This window comes from Mobula hypostoma, chromosome 8, assembly GCF_963921235.1.
Source record: "Mobula hypostoma chromosome 8, sMobHyp1.1, whole genome shotgun sequence".
Taxonomy (NCBI): Eukaryota; Metazoa; Chordata; class Chondrichthyes; order Myliobatiformes; family Myliobatidae; genus Mobula; species Mobula hypostoma.
In genome coordinates, this window is record NC_086104.1 from 16,163,170 (window position 1) to 16,184,478 (window position 21,309).

The 21,309-nt window shown below is 41.9% G+C and overlaps 1 protein-coding gene across 2 annotated transcripts in view; it reads right to left on the reverse strand.

Annotated features, from left to right (window-relative positions):
- The window catches only part of sdccag8 (SHH signaling and ciliogenesis regulator sdccag8), a 426,566-nt gene that overhangs the window by 141,890 nt on the left and 263,367 nt on the right, over positions 1-21,309 (reverse strand). For both annotated transcript variants that reach the window (XM_063055502.1, XM_063055503.1), the window contains exon 15: positions 8,684-8,792. In XM_063055502.1, coding sequence (XP_062911572.1) covers positions 8,684-8,792 — 109 coding nt within the window. The remainder of the gene's footprint in view (positions 1-8,683; positions 8,793-21,309) is intronic.

Genomic DNA, 21,309 nt, shown 5'->3' on the forward strand with positions numbered 1-21,309 from the left:
CACTTACTGTTACAAACAGACTGTGTGGAAGATTTCCTTGCAGCTATGATGATCTCTATCACTTCTTTTCAGAAGCCCTGGGCTTTTTAACCATTCCTGTTCAACAGCCAAGCCAGCAGCTGGAGGCTGAATCTTTCACGGTGCCAGACTCTAGGAGAGAAGCTTTTGCTTGTCGGGAAGGTAAAATGATTTCCTTACAATGAAGGAGACCAAATGATAACTAAGGTCTGCATAAACAATGAATAGGAGGGTGTGAGCTGGCACTGATGGGAATATAGGTTTAGGATTGTGATCCCTTTAGTGCTTGTGAACAATTTTTTAAAAAGGGAAAGTGTTACAATACGTTGGAACAAAGTATGATTGATTAATGGAGTAAAGATTTCAAAATTTTAACAGAAATATATTTATGAAGGAGCCACTGAACTATCTCTGATAAGATGGTGCTGTGCTTGGGTGCAGCAGCCTTTCTGAGTTCGACCAAAAGTACAATTGTTCATCCTTTATGCCTTTTTTTACAATTGAAAGACACCGCTGGTTATCAAGGACATCAAGTACTGTAGATCTACCCCAGTAGACAGTGGAGGACCTGGACTTGTTGCTCACCAGGTCACAGCCTGCTTCAGCCACCTAGGGAAGAAAGCACCGTCAGTGGCGGTACATGATTCAAATGGATGTTGCCGGTGAATGCCTTAGATATTTTGTTGTGATCACAAGACCCTTTTGGATATTGGTAATGTGTTATACTGTGAGACCAACTCACTGGTTCATTGGTGGGACCGACTGTAGGGGAGCTGCATAGCCTCAGTTTTGGTGCGTAGAGACCTTATTCATGCCTCAGCATCGCCTGTTGCGGCTGTCGAGGAAGGAGACACTGGAGCTGGATTCTGCGCTGGGTTGGAGACTGGTCCCTTCTGTCAGTGCTGCCTTCCAGTGTTCATCTGTGGCTGCACTGTGTGATATGAGGAACTGCTGCAGGCCCTTCTTGCAGAAACATGACTCCAGGACGACATCCACGCACCATCAATCTACAGGCCATGACACTCAGGGACTTGGGCTACATTATTACTTCTAATATATTATTTGTAACAATGTTTTTCTGTTATTGTGATTATATGTGCTATATGTGCTGTGTGTGACTGTTGGTTCTGTGTTTTGCAACTTGGCCCCTGAGGAACACTGTTTCGTTTGGCTGTATTCATATGTATGGTTGAATGACAATTAAACTTGAACTTCAACTTGTTTGTAAAATCTTGGTAAAGGACATAATGAAGAAATTCTTGATAGGGTGATGAAATTGTAATCAAGACTGAGAGGTTGAAATCACTACAGGACAATTAGTTTGTGGTCTGATGTCAGAAAATTCATGAATGGCCCTTCTGTTTACCTGATTTCATCTTTCCAGAATTGATCTCAATTGATTGATGATTATTGAATTTAGCCCAGTATACTAGCCTCAATTGTACCTATTGACAAACCAACTATTGGATATCTTTTTAAAGAAACACTCCTGCTGTGTATCCTAAACATGTGCTTTCATATTACTGTTTTTTATCCACACATTCTACCTGTGTTTCTAAAATTATTAACCCAAATGGATTTCTCAAATAACTGAAAGCATTTCTTCATATAATTCTAATAACTCCAGAGCTAACATGGAACGCGCAAACTTCCTCGCATTCTGACTGCCCTAGCATGCTCTCCATTCAAAGGAAATGGTAGAGTACCAACTTCAAGCAGTTCTTCTGTAGTTATGCTGGGAAATGTGCTGGCAGAGATCATGCCAGGCTGGAGCTGGAGCAGGTTCAATTAGTTCAGTCGTTTCCAGGGAGAGGAACAGCCATAATGAGAGATTATACATAACTTACAATGTTAAAATTTACTATCTAAATTACTTCAGTTTTTTTTGCCAAGGGATCTTAATCCCCTTCGCAATTCTGTAGAATGAATGAAAGGAGCAAAGGTATTGCAAGGAGATGGAACAGATGATTAAATATTCAAAATAAAATCTTTAAACATTACTTAAAAATACAAAGTACTTTCACTGAATAGCCTTTACATTTAATTATGTTCAATTCTTGTCGAATTATTTAATAGCATGATTAAATTTTAGAACATAAGGCATAGGAGCAGAATTAGGCCATTTGGCCCTATTGAGTCTGTCTGCCATTCCACCTTGGCTGATTTATCATCCCTCTCAAACCCATTCTCCTGCCTTCTCCCAGTAACCTTTGACCCCCCCCCTTTACCAATCAAGAACTTCTAAACCTTGTCCTCCACAGCTGTCTGTAGCAACGATTCACCTTCCCCTGGCTGAAGAAACTCCTTCTCATTCGAATTCCTTTGCATGGATCATGAGCTGATGCAGTTCTGAAAGCTGCCTAGCCAGGGTCATGACTTATCTCTTTATCAAAGTGTCCATGTATGTGAGGCTTGTCAAAGTATTAGTGTCTGTGGAATGAGGGGCACGCCTCATAGTTATTAAGTCCCTGCCCTCTGCAAGGATTTGGCAATCAGGTTGGAGCTGACTTCATAGAGCAAATTGCCTCTGGAAGATCCATTCCATGGACGTGTGGACCTAGCCGGTGGGAGAGTGATTTGTCATGGTGGCTCACCATTCCAAGGTAACGCCAGTCAACTGCTCTTGCTTACTTTCTCTATTTTGCTAAATTAAAAGCACAAATTAACAACCCACAAACATATCTGATGCGGATGAGTAATAGTTATAATTTTTAAACAGTTCAGCCTTTTGAAACCAGAAAGTGCTCCACGTGCAAGCTTAGCAAACATGCTCTTGCAGCCTGAATGCAACTGGTAAGACAATGTAATCTTGGATCATACTTATTTTTTAGCTTCTTATGATTTACTCCCAATATGCACAGGAAAACCAGTACGCCTAGTTCTCTTTCAGTCTATTCCATGGTAACTTATCCATCTGCAAACTGGCTGTCCCCATCCTTCTGATTTGTCTGGGATGGATCTACAACTGATCAGCAAAACTCAGAGAGATCTCATTGTAAGGCTGAGGCTGTTTCTCTCTGGCTTTTGTTTGTCTCAATTTTCAAAAGAATGAGCTTGGAGGGTTAGAATAATCGTAGTTAAAGAAAAAGTGTGGTGGAAAGCAAACCCTAGAAAAGTACAAGGTATTGATGGCAACTATCTTGGAACAATCAGTGAATAGAATGATCATTATCTGGGATGTGCATCCAGAATTAGCTTCCCCACAGAAGGCAAAGGGTGGTTGTAGACGGGTCATATTCTGCATGGAGGACGGTGACCAGTGGTGTTCTGCAGGGATCTGTTCTGAGACCCCCTACTCTTCGTTATCTTTATAACTGACCTGGATGAGGAAGTTGAAGGGTGGGTAAGTAAGTTTGCTGATGACACAAAAGTTGGGGATGCTGTGGTTAGTCTGGAGAGTTGACAGAGTTACAGCAGGACATAGATAGGATGCAAAACTGGGCTGAGAAGTGGCAAATGGAGTTCATTCCAGATAAGTGTGAAGTGGTTCATTTTGGTAGGTCAAATTTGAAGACAGAATATAATATTAATGGTAAGACTCTTGGCAGTGCGGAGGATCAGCAAGATCTTGGGGTCTGTGTCCATAGGACATTCAAAGCTGCTGCGTAGGTTGACAGTGTTGTTAGGAAGGCATATGGTGTGCTGGCCTTTATCAGCCCTGGGATTGAGTTCAAGAGCCGTGAGGTAATGTTACAGCTATATAAGACTTGGTTAGATTCCACTTGGAGTACTGTGTTCAGTTTGGGTCAACTCATTACAGGAAGGGCATAGATGCTATAGAGAAGTGCAGAAGAGATTTACAAGGATGTTGCCTGAATTGGAGAGCGTGCCTTATGAGAATAGGTTGAGTGAACTTGGCCTTTTCTCCTTGGATCGACAGGGGATGAAGAGTGACCTCATAGAGGGGTATAAGATGATGAGAGGCATTGATCATATGGATAGCCAGAGGCTTTTTCCCATTGTTCAAATGGCTAAGGCAAGGCAGCATAGTTTTAAGGTGCTTGAAAGTAGGTACAGAGGGAATGTCAGAGGTAAGTTATTACACAGAGAGTGGTGAGTGCGTGGAATGCACTGCTGGCGATGGTGGTAGAGGTGGATACAATAGAGTCTTTTAAGAGACTCTTAGGTAGGTACATGGAGCTTAAAACAATAGAGGGCTAGGCAGTAGGGAAATTCTAGGCAGATTCAAAAGTAGGTTACATGGTTGGCACAACATTGTGGGCCAAAGGGCTATAATGTGCTGTAGATTTCTATGTTCTATGTTTGGATCTTCCAAATATCCCATGCTATATTACAGTTGAGTAGATTTCTAGAGGCTACGATATCAGATACATGAATACAGGTTTCCCCCGCCATCTGAAGGTAGAGCGTTCCTATGAAATGGTTTGTAAGCCGGAATGTCGTAAAGCGAAGAAGCAATTACCATTTATTTATATGGGAAAAAGTTGTGAGCGTTCGCAGACCCATAAATAACCTACCAAATCATGCCAAATAACACATAAAACCTAAAATAACAGTAACATATAGTAAAAGCAGGAATGATATGATGAATACACAGCCTATATAAAGTAGAAATACTTTTCCACAATCATTGCTGCACTGTTCTCCGTAGCGAAAATCTCACGCAAGCGCTCTCGGCGGAAACGGCGCAAGCGCTTTCCAGTAACCTTTAAGCTATGAAGCTGCCAAATCATACCAAATAACACCTAAAAATACACAGCCGATATAAAGTAGAAATAATGTATGTACAGTGTAGTATCACTTACCGGAATTGGGACAGCGCCAAGCTCACTGATGATGGTGTGTTAGGCTGAGTCATCGGAGGTTGGAGTGGTGCAGTGGCCCCCACCCTCCGGGCTGCCGACCGATACCGATCCACGAAGAATGCAGGGGTACAGCGGTGGCCGGAACGCACTCAGCACATCTTTAAGAAAAAAAGCCGAAATAAACAAGCTAATTAATTAGGTGCCGCCCAGCATGTAAATGTCGGCCCAGATCAGAGGCGACGCAATCGGCAATCGCCTCTGATCTGGGCCAACATTTACGTGCTGGGTGGCACCTAATTAATTAGCTTGTTTGTTTCAGCTTTTTCCTTAAAGATGTGCTAGGTGCGTCCCGGCTACCGCTTCATTCTCCGCGAATCGGTATCTGTCCGCAGCCCGGGGGTTGGGGTGGTGGGACACTGGGGTGTCATCTGTTTCCATCAGGGCAGGCAGGTCATCTTCTTCTATGTCCGCCTTCCTCAATGTCAAAGATCGAGGTTTGTCATCTGCTGTGGCTGATGTGGAAGGCTTGCTTGACTGCTTAGCCTCGCGCATTTTTAGATCATACAGTTCTTTGTAAGCACTCAAACCATCCTGAAAATCTGCCCTAAACCTACGTACCCTTTCAAAATTAAAGTCGTACTTTATCATTGCAGCAAAAATCTCACGCAGCTGCTTCAAGTTCAGTTCCTGGACGACTTCACTTTTGGTCCATTCGCTACTGCATTTGGTTTTGATTGTTACCCTTTCCTCTTCCAATTGCATCAGCTCTTCATCTATCAGTTCTTGGTCATGAGATGCCAAAACCTCTTCAACATCATCTTCATCAACTTCCACAAGCCAAACTCATGTTGTCCTTACTTCGTTCACCACAATCGAAACACTTAATTATGTCTAATTTTACACGAAGTGTAACACCCTTACGAGCTCTTTCAGGCTTTTCCGATACCTTAGAACTCATCTTCCTAACGGCTGCTCACAGGCACGTGTTTAAGCAATGCCAGCGAGAATGCAGTTCCGAATCCGGGGGAGAGCGGCTGCTCAGGGCGCGCGCTGCCTTTTTTCGTAACAGTGAAAACACTTTCTGTTAGCAAAAACAGGTAACTAATGTAGGTCTTTCGTAATAGTGAGGTTTCGTAAAGCAAACATTCGAAAAGCGGGGGACACCTGTAGCTGGAAAGGTACTGGAGATCCTATAAAACTCAATGTTGCACAGGCAATCCACAAATATACTGCAGATCCCCTTCAGGCTTAATTATACAGAGAATTAAGGGGGGTGGGGGATTGTGAAGCATTGTTGGTCATTTTGAGAGAGCCTGTGAAAACTCTGAACTTGTCAGACTAGAATCTGACAAGTACAGTACACTGTAGCTTCAAATATTGGGTATATCGTTAGGCAAATTCAAAATATTATTCTCAACATAAAAGAAGGAGAAGGACATCAGCAACAGAAATAAAACGGAATAGCACTTCTGTTTAATTTTATGCTTCCTAAGCTATACAAATATTTATTTTTCTCTTCTTGATTAAATTCACCACTTTACTCGAGATCCAAGGTTCCCTTACCTTGCCATCCTTGTCCTTTCTTCTCATTAGAACATAGCTGTCCTGTATCCTGTAGCCCTTTATCTCTTTCACCAATCAACTTCCCAGCTCTTTACTTCACCCTCTCCCTTCTCCCGGTTTCACCTATCACTTGCCACCTTGTACTTCTTCTTCCTCTCCCTCCACCTTCTTATTTTGACTTCTCCCTTTCATCTTTAGTCCTGATGAAGGGCCTCAGCCTGAAACATCAACTGTTATACATACTGCCTGGCCTGCTGAGTTTCTCCAGCATTTTGTGTGTATTGCTTTGGATTTCCAGCATCTGCAGATTTTGTTGTGTTTGTCCTGTATCCTTTGCAGTTGGTCTTTAAATACTCTCCACCTGTCAGATGTGACTTGCCCAAAAACAGATGTTCCCAAGTAATTAGTTACTGTTTAACACTCTTGCAGGATACCTTGCTCTGATTTAATACTATACTGTAAGGTCCAAACTTACCTATAGCTATATTAACATTCATGAATTTGATCCTTGTTGCCCAACTGTTCTCCCATTAAAAGGTCAGTCACCTGGCCAGGCTCATTACCCAACAAAAGGGAGGTCCATATAGCTCCTCTTATTGGACTATTTATATATTGATTTCAGAAGCCCTCCTGGAGGCACCTAACAAATTATACCCCATGTAAACCAAACACTAAGTCTATATTAGGGCAGTTGAAGTTACCCATTGTAACAACCCTGTTGTTTTTACATCTTTCGCTAATCTGGCTACATATCTGTTCCTCGATGTCCTGGTGGCAATTAGTAATGGGCAAGTCTGTAGTATAATCCCAACAAAATGATTGCCCCTTTCATATTTTTGAGTTCTACCCTTAAGACTTAATGGATGAACTCCATTATGTCTATCCTAAGTGCAGCTGCAATATTGTTCCTGATTAACAGTGCAATTCCACCAGCCCCTCCTTCTCTATCTCTTCTAAAACATCAAAACCCTGGAAGATTAAGCATCCAATTCAGTCCCTTTCTCAATTAAGTCTCTGTTATGGCCACAACATCATAGTTATATGTACTGATCATGATGTTGAAAAGTTAACATACTTTAACTTGAGATTGATAGATTCTTGACAACCAAAGGTATTAAGGAAAAAGGGAAAAAAGCTGATCAGATATAAAGACACAAAAAAACTCAAATAGCCTACTGTCATTTTAAAGTTTCTACAGTCTCCAGTATATATTTCCTGTATTACATCTTTCATCTATTCTGTATTAGTCTCGCTGATTTGTCTCATTTTCAATGACTACAAATTTGCAAATAACACCCTAAAATTTATCATTCGTTCATTATGTCCCGTGTCATATGATGTGGGCGATCATGGTCTTTTCATGAGGTTTAAGATAGCTGTAGGTAAGTAATTGCAATGTAGTATTAAATCAGAACAAGGTAACCTGCAAGAGTCTTAAACAGTAACTAATTACTTGGGAACATCTGTTTTTGGGCAAGTCACATCTGACAGGTGGAGAGTATTTAAAGACCAACTGCAAAGGATACAGGACAAACACAACAAAATCTGCAGATGCTGGAAATCCAAAGCAATACACACAAAATGCTGGAAACTCAGCAGGCCGGGCAGTATGTATAACAGTTGATGTTTCGGGCTGATACCCTTCATCAGGACTAAAAATGAAGGGGAGACGTCAAAATAAGAAGATGGGGGGAGAGGAGGAAGAAGTACAAGGTGGCAGGTGATAGGTGAAACCAGGAGAGGGGAGGGGGTGAAGTAATGAGCTGGGAAGTTGATTGGTGAAAGAGATAAAGGGCTACAGGATACAGGACAGCTACAGTATGTTCCAGTAAGAAGAAAGGACAAGGATGGCAAGGTAAGGGAACCTTGGATCTCAAGTAAAGTGGTGAATTCAGTCAAGAAGAAGATAGAAGTATTTGTACAGCTTAGGAAACTGAAATTAAACAGAACCCTGGAGGATTATAAAGAAACCAGAAAAGAACTCAAGAAGGGAAGGGCCTTGAAAATTCCTGGAAAGCAGGATTAAAGAGAATCCCAAGGCGATATAATAGAAACGTTCAAGAGGCTCTTAGGCACATTAATGTATAGGAAAAAGAAGGGCATGGACATTGCAGAAGGAATTAGTTTTAGCTGGGCATTTGATTACTAATTTAATAAATCTGGCACAACATTGTGGGGGAAAAGCCCTGTTCCTTGCTGTACTGCTCAATGGTCTATATAAACAATTGTAAATAAACAAATCCGACAAAAGCAACACTGAGGTAGTTAGAAATTGCTTCTAATTTTAGCAATGACCATAAATCATGATTTAATATAAAGCCAGAAATAATACCTACCTGTTTTTTTCTGTGATCTTTTGTAGTTTTTGGCTTAAAGTGTGACATTCTGTTTTCAACTTGTTTGTGAGTGTACTCTGAGATCTGAGTAGTGTCTCCAGTTCATTAACTAGAGTAAAAAGAGAAAAGTTTACATTATGGTCTGTTAAACCGGGATTAAACTGATCTTTGTCTTGAATTACATTCCTGTATCACAATCCCTCTCTCACTGACAATATAATTGTGAAATTTTAAAATTGTAAATATGTATAGGTAAGGTTCTTATTACTTTTTTATTTAGAGATACGGAACAGGTCCTTCTAGCCCAAAGAGCCCCACTGAACAGCAACCCACCTATTTAACACTAGTCTAATCACAGAACAATTTACAATGACCAATTGACTTACTGATTAGCATGTCTCTGGACTGTGAAAGGAAACTGGAGCACCTGAAGAAGGCCCACAAGGTTCATGGAGAGAAAGTACAAACCCCTTTACAGATGGTACTGGAATTGAACTCTGAACTCTGGAATGCCATGAGCTCTAATGATATCGCACCAACTGCTACACTACCATGGCACTCCAAGATTTAATTTCTAATCGTAGTAACAATGGTGATTCATTCATTGTAATTGATGACCATTTAGCTTCTATAATGCTACATCAAATAGGAAACTGTGAATCTTCACAGTTCAATTGAATTATCATTATTATAGGTTTTTTCCCATTTTTTCAGTCCTGATGAAGTCTCGTTGACCTGAAATCTACTCTGCTTTTCAGATGTGGCCTTGACTTTATGAGTACCTCTAGTATTTTTGCTTTTATTTCATTATCTGGTTCTTTAGGGTTGTTATAGCCAGTGGTGGTAGTACCTATTGAAAGCTCAAATAGCCTCTGACAACCAAGTCCCGCTCCTGGCTTTCATGTGTGGCTTAGCTACTAAGCCCAACGTTACTGTTTCTACTGATAGGAGAAGGGGAAAAGGCAGGTTCCTGGTGCCTTAAAACCAGGCACTTCGGGCAGATGGGGCTTATCAGCCTTGATTGGCAGATCATTTAGAAGGAAAACTCTGATCTCAAACTTCTGCTGCCTTGCGGCTGTACCCACCCGTGGGGAATGCTTTGAAGTAAACCCCAAGGAAAAATCCAGAGCTGGAGCCCTGAAGACAGTCCTATGTTGAGTTCGACTCTGACGGCCAACTCCCACGATGTTGCTGGTGCCAAACTGTATTGGTCTCTGCCATTCCTTTGGATTCATCCACTGCATGGAGAAGGGAAGCTTGCTCCATGAGCAAAAGCTTGCTCTCCATATCATACTACCCTGGCTTACATATCACATAGACAGCTGGGACACAACATCCATGATTGGCCCGGACCAACAGAGGGCCTCTCATATTTACAGCATCTGCAATGTTTTATTTATAAACTATACTGTGTTCTCCTATTTGTTTGCTTATATCCTGAAGATTAATTTATGGACAGTTGAAGTAAACCATTCTGTTAGATTAATCATGTTTGAATGTCATTTAAAAATGTGATGTAATCTTGCCTGTTATTTCAGGATTTTGAATTCTTTCCACCAAGTTTGTTTGGTTACTAAGTCATAAAATTCAACTCAGTTTCTGGACGCTTATCTATGCATGCTACTTTTTGGAAGTCATTTTACCAACCAAACCTGTTTTAATCATTTGTAATTCTATAGCAATAATTATGCATGAAAATCATGACAGAAAGATTGATACTTAAACAAAACAATCATTTGGACAGCTTGTGATAATTTTCTCCCAAGTTTACTATGTTATCCTTGGAGCTCCCTATAACACTGCTTTACATTACTATAACCTTGCTTTGCAGAACCACAGAAGGAAGCTATTTGGCCCTTTACATCTGTGCCAGATTTAATTTAAGGCATCCGTTAGTCTTGCGAGACCATGGATCTGCGCCTGTAAAGTCTTCACTCTCCAGAGTGCAGGCCTGGGCAAGGTTGTATGGAAGACCGGCAGTTGCCTATGCTGCAAGTCTCCCCTCTCCACGACACTAATGTTGTCCAAGGGAAGGGCATTAGGACCCATACAGCTTGGCACCGGTGTCATTGCAGAGCACTGTGTGATGAAGTGCCTTGCTCAAGGACACAACACGTTGCCTCGGCTTGGGCTCGAACTCACGACCTTCAGGTCGCTAGTCGAATGCCAGATTTATGTCAGAATATAACACCAATTCCTGCTTTTCAGGATATATAATGCAATCTTTTAAATATCGTAAAACTGTCATTCTGATAACAAAAATGCTTGTTTATTTTCTTTTCCCACAACTCCTTTATTTAAGTATGTTTCCCCCTTTAATTGTTTTTTCTACTTTATTATGTACAAGTCATAAGACATGAAACATTTTTTCCCAGTCAATGAGGTCAAAATAAATCTTCCAAGTTATAGTCGTCATGACAATTCTTTACCCACAATCAGACTAAAATGTCTAACAGATAATACGATTGCTTGACAAGTTGCCTAGAAATAGTTTCGTGCTGTATGACTTCAAGATTCCATGAACTTTGCTCTTTCTTGGTTTCTTAACGACTCACCAGATTGCCTGAAAATAAAACTCATGAGATTGTGTGAGAAAAGGGTTTATGGCGGCTTGCAGCCAGAATCTTCTGCTAAAGTGAAAGACCTTGGACAGTTCCTTTCAAGACCAGGTTCAATTGAACACAGCTTCTGGTCATTTTTGACAGCCACACAGCCATCACATCAGCCCACTCCAATGAGACAGCAGCAATGACTCATAATGGCCAGTGCAGAGGAGGGGAAAGTTGCAGGAGAGATCCCCGAGATTCACTGAAAGGAACTTGGCATTTCTATTAGTGAGCTAAATCCAGGAGAGGTGTCCTGTTAACCAGAGACCCCAAGAGGAACTGTAGATTTATCAATAAGAACAGCCCGGCTGAAGGTGGATCCAACTGGTCCTCCCAGCTGTGAGAATCCCCACTCATCTGAGTAATGCATAAATAAACTTCACATCCCCAAATGATATGCCAGGTGACCCTACACAGGCAAAAACTATCTCAGCAAGCCAGTTTGCTAAATTTCTACTCAGGGATTCAGTAGATGGATCAAGGATTTATTTGCAAGCGTCTTGTGTCCAGCTGTAAATTCCTTCCAGTACCATCAGCAGGCTGCGGGAGGAATTCAATAGGTTGAGCAGCATCTGTGGAAGGAGCAGCATCCTGACATTTCTTGATCAACTCTGCTTCAGGACCGAGGGTGCAGAGGGGAGACAGCCAGTGTAATAAGGAGAGGGGAAGGGGGAGATGAGGGGTGAAGGATGATGGGCAGATGGAGACAGGTGGGTGAGGAGAAAGGGTGAAGTTTGGAGACAGAGGCAGGTGAGTGGAAGAAGACAAGGAAAAGGTGAGAATATACCAAAGGAGGGCCTGCCCAGGTGCAGGCTCCGGAGCCTCATTTTCAGAGGCTTTTCAGTGGCATTTTCCACAGTGATGTATGCGTAACTCTCCCTAGGGAGCTTAATTGCTGTGCAAAAGAATTCTAAACTGGTCTGAGGAGTGGGAAAGCTGTTGGTGGCTCTTTTTTTCTGAAAAGGAAGTGAGCTGGTGAGAACTGCTGTATAGGAAATGTTAGCAAGAAAGTCCAGACAAGTGCTATCAGCGCCAAAATTCTAATAGGATTCCAGACTCACCAAACGTGAGTGGTCCATCCAGAGTCCATCCAAGTTTGAATGAACACCTTTTGACTCATGCTCCAAGAAATCATCTCTTCTGTCCTGCGATTTAAGCTATGATTCAACAAACAATCTGTTGGAGGAACTCAGCAAATCAAAAAGCATCAGTGGGGGTAAAGGAATTGTCAACATTTTGGGTTGGAATTCTCTATCATTCCAAATGTGGGGTTTTGACTCAATCTGTTGACAATTCCTCCCCCCCCCCCGCCCCCCACAGATGCTGCTCTGCCTTCTGAGGTCCTCCAGCTAATTGTTGGTTGTTTCAGATTTCAGCATCTGCAGTCTTATGTGTCTTCAGTACTCCCTAAATCCAATTTATTTCATTTTTAACTCCCACCATCAGCTGACTATTATCAGGCACTTGAGATAATGTGTTCTGGCACCACCAAACAAGAAATTGTCCACCATGATGTAATTCAAATCATAGTCAACAACTTCAAGCACATTTGAACAATTATCATTAGTATATAACCTGCAACACCAGGGATCCTTACACACGAGATGACTGCTATACTCCAATAAGGAATGCCTACCGTTCAATGTCCAGAACCCATTTCAGGACATAGGCTATCCTTCTCCTACCTACATACATGCAGAGGCTACAGAGCAAAACTCCAGAGATAAGGACAACAAAGAGGTTGTCGCAGGAGGCAGAGGAGTGGCTGTGGGATAGTTTTGGGTCAGTGGTCTGGTCCGTGTTCGAGGAATCATCAGTAGTTGTCATGGACTTTATAAAGACAGCTTTAAGCAAGTGTGTCCCCACAAAATCATACAGAATCTTCCCCAGTCAGAAACCCTGGATGAACCATGAGATCTGCAATCCGCTAAGGGCCAGATGAGAGTTACAAGAGGTCCAGGTACGATCTCCAGAAAAACATCTCACGGGTGAAGTGGGAATTCTGGACTAAGCTTGAATCAATGAGGGATGCTAGTCAGCTGTGGCAAGGCTTGAATGCTATTACCTCTTACTGGACATGGGTGACAACAGAGCTTTGCTTCCAGATGAGCACAATGTCTTCTATGATTGCTTTGACCAGTGGAGGAACCCTAACAAATTCCCATAGCCCCTGATAACACTGTGAGTTCAGTTTCTGAGATCGACCTGAGATCGTCCTTCAGGAGGGTGAACCTACTGAAAGCATCCAGCACAGATGGATTAACTGGCTGAGTACTTAAGACCGGTGCTTAACAACTGGCTGGAGAGTTCACCAACATCTTTAATCTCTCACCTCGGCAGTTGAGGTACCAATCTGCTTCAAGCAGGCCTGAGTTACACCTGTGCCTAAGAAGAACATGGCATCTTGCCTCAATGACTATAATCCAGTAGCATTTACATCCACAGTGATGAAATGTTTTGAGAGGCTGGTGATGAAACACATCAGCACCTGCCTGAGAAGTGACTTGGATCCACTCCAATTTACCTGTTGGCACAACAGGTCCACAGCAGATGCCACTTCATTTGCTCTTCACTCAACCCTGAAACATCTGGGCAGCAAAGAAGCATACATCAGGATGCTCTTTATCAACTACAGCTTGGCATTCAGTACTATCATTCCCCCAAAACTAATCAATAAGCTTCAAGACCTTGGCCTCAATACCTCCTTGTGTAATTGTATCCTTGATTTTCTCACTTGTGGAGCCCAGTCCGCTTGGATTGGCAACCTCCATCAGCACAGATGCACCACAAGTCTGTGTGCTTAGCCCCCTACTTTACTCACTAAGCACAGATCCAATGCCATATTTAAGTTTGCTGATGACACTACTGTCACTGGCCGCATCAAAGGTGGTGACAAATCAGCATATCGGAGGGAGATTGAAAAGCTGGCTGAGTGGTGCCATAACACCAACCTCTCACTCAATGTCAGCAAGACCAAGAAGCTGATTTATTGACTTCAGGCAGAGGAAGGACCCGTCCTGGGTGCAGCATGTAAGTGCAGTTGTAAGGAAAACACAGCAGTACCTCTACTTCCTTAGGAGTTTGCAAAGATTTTGCATAACATCTAAATCTTTGACAAACTTCTATAGATGTGTGGTGGAGAGTATATTGACTGGTTGCATCACGGTCTGATATGGGAACACCAATGCTCTTGAAAAGAGAATCCTACAAGGAGTAGTGGATGCAGCCCAGTCCATCACGGGTAAAACCATCCACTCCACTGAGCACAACAACTGGAGTGCTGTTTCAGAAAAGCAGCGTACATCAGTTGTTGGTACTACAGCTTTGATTCACTGCCTGAAAAACATAATGCATCTTCTCCATGACATCGTTTACCCTGGCATGGTGTAGTTTAGCAAGAGAATCAATGTTCATTAATGACAAATCATTTTTCAATGTAGACCTCATAGAAGCAATCTTTAACACAAGTTCAATATCAAGTTCAGGGCACATTATTCCTGAAATCCAGCATTTACTATATCGGAATAAAAATGACATAAAAAATAAAGAAGGAATTTATTCCTGAATAATGCTGAGGTTATTTATTTCCATGCATAATGCCATTGCTCTGGAACACTTTTAAGCTAATATAGTTGCTGTAAATGTGTCTATCTAGAGTAGGGTTTCCCAGCTTGGAGGTCCACAGACCCCTCAGCTAGTGACAGGGGTCCATTGCAAAAGAAGATTGGGAACCCATAATCTATAGTATCTCCTTTTTCAATGCAAATGCATCTTCTTCCACTTCTCTAATGCTCTTAAATTCCTGTTTAATCATAAACTGCCATGTTGACCTCTCTCCATCCACCCTAAATCCTAACCTTGTAAAACACTCTGGACATTATAAGCAATGAGAGTTAGGCAAAGAAATCATTATTGTGATAGATTGCACTATGCTTATAGTATAAATTTGGTCTAATTTTACTCAGCTCTTCTTGTTAGAGTTTGAAAAAAAAATTCCACCTGTATGACAATAAAAATGTTAAAAAAATAATTGCTAGAAACTCGCAGATGAAGTTGAAAAAGACAAATCTTGAACACAAACTCACAATAATCACATATATCATTACAATCAGCAAATCCTTATATAATAGTCAAGATCGTTCTCATTCTTATAGTGACCACACTTTTGAAGATAACTTAGGTTTAAAATGGAGTTAATGCAAGTATTTGTAACAGTTTTCACACCTATAAATAAGAATTTATTATAATAATTTCACAAAACAAGGTGACCATCCTTGAATTATTTCATCTCAACACTATTCTATTACATCTAATTGCTTAAGGAAAATTATTTGGTAAAAATGGTTGATTGCTCAAATTTAACTGGTGCCACGGTGGTGTAGTGGATAGCACGACACTATTACAGCTCGGTGCATTCTGGAATTTGGAGTTCAATTTTGGCGCCATCTGCAAGGAGTTTGTGTGTTCTCCCTGTGAACTGCATGGGTTTCCTCTGGGTGCTCTGGTTTCCTCCCACAGTCCAAACATGTACCAGTTGGTAGGATAATTAGTCATTGAAAATTGTCCTGTAATTAGGCTAGTGTTAAATAGGTGGGTTGCTGGACGGTATGGTTCTTTGGACTGGAAGGGCCTATCTGCGCTGTATCTCTAAGTATAAAATGAGGGCATGAGCAATGTCTGCAAGCTTGTGAGTCCGGGGTCAAGGACTGGAGGTCTGGTGTCGGCCTGTCCTGAGGTTGGAGGCTGTCTGCATTTCTCTGTGTACGTTTGGCTGTTGTTGCCTTGTTTTGTTTTACTGTTGTTGCTGTTTGTTTTGTTCTGCTAAACATTGGGGGCATGCTATGTTGGCACTGGAATATATACACTTGTGGGCTGCCCCCAGCACATCATTGGGTGTGTTGGCTGTTAACATAAATGACACAATTCACCATTTACATTGATGTACATGTGATAGAACTGAATCTGAAAAAAAATCCATATCTGGTAAAGTACAAATGAAAATCAAAATATCTGCAGATGCTGGAAATCTGAAATAAAAACAGAAAGAGCTAGAAATACTCAGCAGATCGGGCCACATATATGGGACGACAAACAGGATAATGTTTCAGGTTGAAGACCCATTATCAAAACCGGGAAGGAGAAAACAGCTTGTTAAGCTGTTAGGATGGTAGGGGAATAGAGATATCTCTGAAAGGATAAACTGAGAGGTTAAATGGTAAATTATAACATTTATAACCAACTTTTTGGATGAACATAGCATAAAAATTCTCAAAGGCACACTGCTTACATATAACTTCTACGCGATACATTTTAATCCATGAGTGCAGCATGTAAGTGCAATTGTAAGGAAATCACAGCAATCCATGAGTTGTGTATTGAATAAAATTATAAAAATAATAGAAAGTAATCACTGAATCATATTTTTCAGTATCTATTATGGTAAAAACAAAAGCACTTTTCTTCTACATGTTACCTAGATCTTCCACTCTATCATTTTTTTTTAAGTCATAGTGCATCATGGTGGTGCAGTGGGTAGAAATGCAACCTTGATATAATATTAACCTTAGATGCTGTCTCGGTGGAATTTGCTATACAGGTTTTGTTGGGTGCTCCAGTTTCCCACCAATGAACAAATTAGTTACTATCAATGGTTACTGTAGTTAGCCTGCATTATAGGCAAGTGGCAAAGGAATCAAAGGGACAAGTGAGAAAGAACAGTTGCAGGGCTAAATGGAAAGAGAAGTGAGGTTCCATAGGAATTTAGTCAGCTGCGTTGATGGAGATTAGCACAGGCGCACCACAAGACTGTGCACTTAGCCCCTTCCTCTACTTCCTTTGCACTTATCACTACGTGGCTAAGCACAGCTCTAATGCAATATTCAAGTTCACCACAACAACATCTTACTCAATGTCTGCAAAATCAAAGCTGATCATTAACTACAGGAGGAGGAAATCAGAGGTCCACAAGCCAGTCCTCATCGGGGGAGAGGGTCAGCAACTTTAAGTTCCTCAGTGTTATCATTTCAGAGGATCTGTCCTACACATTACTGCAATCACAAAGAAAGCACAGCAGCACCTCACCTCGACTTCCTTAGGAATTTGCAAAGATTCGGCATGACATTTAAACCTTGACAAACTTCTGTAGGTGTGTGGTGGAGAGTATATTGACTGGCTGCATCACAGCCTGGTCTGGGAGCACCAGTACCCTAGAATGAAAGATCCTACAAAAAGCAATGGATATATCCCAGTCCATCACAGGTAAAGCCCTCCCTGCCATTGAGCTCATCCTATGTTGTTGCAGGAAAGCAGCATCCATTATCAGAGACCCCCACCACCCAGGTCATACTCTCTTCTGGCTAATGCCACCAGGAAGGAGTACAGGAGCTTCAGCACTCACACCACCAGGTTCAGGAACAGTTATTACTTCTCAACTATCAGGCTCTTAAACGAAAGGGGATAACTTCACTTGCTCCATCATTGAAATGTTCCGACAACCTATGAACTCAGGTTCGAGGGTTCTTCATCTCATGTTTTTGATATTTATTGTTTATTTATTATTATTAATTATTTCTTTTTGTATTTGCACAGTTTGTTGTCTCTTGGACAATCGTTGAATGCCCAATTTGGCATGGTCTTGTTATAATGGTTATTATTCTATTATGGATTTTTGAGTATGCCCGCAAGACAATGAATCTCAGGGACGTATATGGTGACATACAAGTTCTTTTATAATAAACTTACTTTGAAATTTGATAGGACGGCTTTAGCTAAAAGCCGGCCTACATTAAATAGACCAAGTGGCCTTCAGCGTTACAATTTTCCTATGTTCTGCCACCTAGCACACATGTACACGTCTATATCTTCTGCCGCCTAATACCTCCACTCCCTAATTCACAAGTCACTCATCCTGCACTTGTCACTTTTCATCTTTCATTGTGCTGTTTTACAATTTATACGACTGCTTGTTTTATTACAATAGTGGCAGTAACATTATACTGTCTTATATAAACATGCACTTTGCACTCCTTATCAACTGGTCAACCTTCAGGCCATGCCCCTCAGGGCCGTGCCAATTTTACTGTGTGACTGCATGTGCCGGATCGTAACTATATGTGTGGCGTGTGACGATACGTACTATGTTTGCTTGGCTCCAGGGGACGGTGTTTCATTTAGCCATATAAGTGTGTTTGGTTGAATAACAATAAACTTGAACTTGAATGCGTACTGTAAGTTACTTAAAGGAAGGGTAACTCAATAAAGACATGTTATGAAAATACTGTGAATATCTATATCCCTGATTCTTTTAACGGAAGTATTTGCATGGGTATGCTAATATTCTAGAGTAGATTGTGCTTGTCATTACACTTATTTAGATTGTTGGGAAAAGGATTCATGGCTCATTCAACAACAGAAACAACTTTCACTTATAAATCAGCCCTCATGAATGAGAAGTGGGTATCAAATAGGAAGAAAAAAGTTAGAAGGTGAATAAGAGAAAGAAACCAATGACCCGCAAAAGGAAGCAGTTCTCCAAAGCAGCAGTTTATTGAAAAGCCAACTCTGAAATGTACTGACATACTGCTGTGAGCTGTGGGATGCCACTTTTTCACATCAATACCAACCAGAACATGGCTGTTGTTGTTTCTTGCTTTTGCTGTTATCCTTCCCTATTCAAATTTAAGCCACGAAAAGGAAGTCAGCTTAAAAAAAAAATTCAGATTGCTTTTGAAAACACTAACAGCAAAATATTGCCACAGAAAATCCAGTCTCACAAATTCAGGCTAAATCCCTCTACTGTGAGTGCAACTATTCAGATATATCACCTGGCCACATGAATAATTTAATGTGAAGGAATTCCTGCAGATTCTACCTAAATATAGGTATACACAGATTACAGATATACTGAGAACGACAAAGAAGAACTTACACCCAGGTAGGATTGAAGACAGCTTAACTCTGTTTCTACAGAGTTGCATGGTGACATGTACAAAATGGACAAGGGTGGAAATGTCAACCTGCTCTGCAGCACTCCTATTGGCAGAAAGTCAAGTAGTAGTGGTAGCAGTGGTATAGTAGTCGTGGTATTAGAGTGGTAGCAGTAGTAGTAAGAGTAGCGGTATTTATAATAGTAGTGGTAGTCGCAGTAGCAATGTGGGTAGTAGTGGTGTTGGTAATGGTGTTGGTAACAGTGGTGGTAGTAGTACTGGTAGTAATGCTAGTGTTAGTGGTGGTGGTCATAGTGGTAATTGCTTATATGGGGATTTGAATTTCTGGCCCAGTGCTGAAAACTTTATTCCCTGGAGTGTAGGTGATTGAGACAATATTTGATAGAGGTTTACAAAATTATGAGTGGTATACAGTGCCAATAAAAAGTATTCAGCCCCCTCGGAAGTTTTTATGTTTTATTGTTTTACAACATTGAATCACAGTGGATTTAATTTGGCTTTTTTTGACACTGATCAACAGGAAAAGACTCTTTCAGGTCAAAGTGAAAACAGACCTTTCCAAAGTGATCTAAATTAATTACAAATATAAAGCTCAAAATAATTGATTGCATCACAAACCACAGGACAACATCACCTGACTGTGCAGGTGATGCCTCCCTCCCAGATGCGCTGAACAACTTCTATGCTCGTGTTAAGGTGGAAAATGACGTGGTGGCGAGGAAGACCACCCCTCCTCCAAATGACCAGGTGCTGTGTCTTACCGTGGCCGGTGTGAGGAAAACCCTGTGCAGAGTCAACCCACGGAAGGCTGCTGGACCAGACAATATTCCTGGCAGAGTGCTCAGCGGATATGCAGACCAGCTGGCAGGTGTTCTCACTGACATCTTCAACATCTCCCTGAGCAGCGTCATCATTCCAGCGTGCTTCAAGGCCACCACCATTTTTCCCGTGCCGAAGAAGTCTTCAGTGTCCTGTCTCAACGACTACTGTCCTGTTGCACTCACATCCATCATCATGAAATGTTTCGAGAGGCTCGTCATAAGGCACATAAAGACCCTGCTGCCCCCCTCACTAGACCCTCTGCAGTTCACATACCATCCCAACCGTTCAACAGACGACGCCATTGCCATCACCCTCCACCTGGCCCTAACCCACCTGGACAAAAAAGACACGTACGTTCGAATACTGTTCATAGACTTCAGTCCAGCATTCAACACAATCATTCCTCAGCACTTGATTGGAAGGCTGAGTCTACTAGGCCTGAACACCTCCCTCTGCAACTGGATCCTAGATTTCCTGACTGGATGACCTCAGTCAGTCCGGATTGGTAGCAGCATCTCCAACACCATCACACTGAGCACGGGGGCCCCCCAGGGCTGTGTGCTCAGTCCACTGCTGTTCACTCTGCTGACCCACGACTGAGCTGCAACACACAGCTCGAACCACATCATCAAGTTCGCCGATGACACGACCGTGGTGGGTCTCATCAGCAAGAATGATGAGTCAGCATACAGAGAGGAGGTGCAGCAGTTAACAGACTGGTGCAGAGCCAACAACCTGTCTCTGAATGTGAACAAAACAAAAGAGATGTTTGTTGACTTCAGGAGGACATGGGGCAATCACTCTCTGCTGAACATCGACGACTCCTCGGTAGAGATCATTAAGAGCACCAACTTTCTTGGTGTTCACCTGGCGGAGAATCTCACTTGGTCCCTCAACACCAGCTCCATAGCAAAGAAAGCCTAGCAGCGTCTCTACTTTCTGCGAAGGCTGAGAAAAGTCCATCTCCCATCCCCCAACCTCACCACATTCTACAGAGGTTGTATTGAGAGCATCCTGAGCAGCTGCATCACTGCCTGGTTCGGAAATTGCACCATCTCGATTCGCAACACCCTGCAGCAGATAGTGAGGTCAGCTGAGAAGAACATCGGGGTCTCTCTTCCCACTATTAGAGACATTTACACCATACGCTGCATCCGTAAAGCAAACAGCATTATGAAGGACCCCACGCACCCCTCATACAAACTCTTCTCCCTCCTGCCATCTGGCAAAATGCATTGAAGCATTTGGGCTC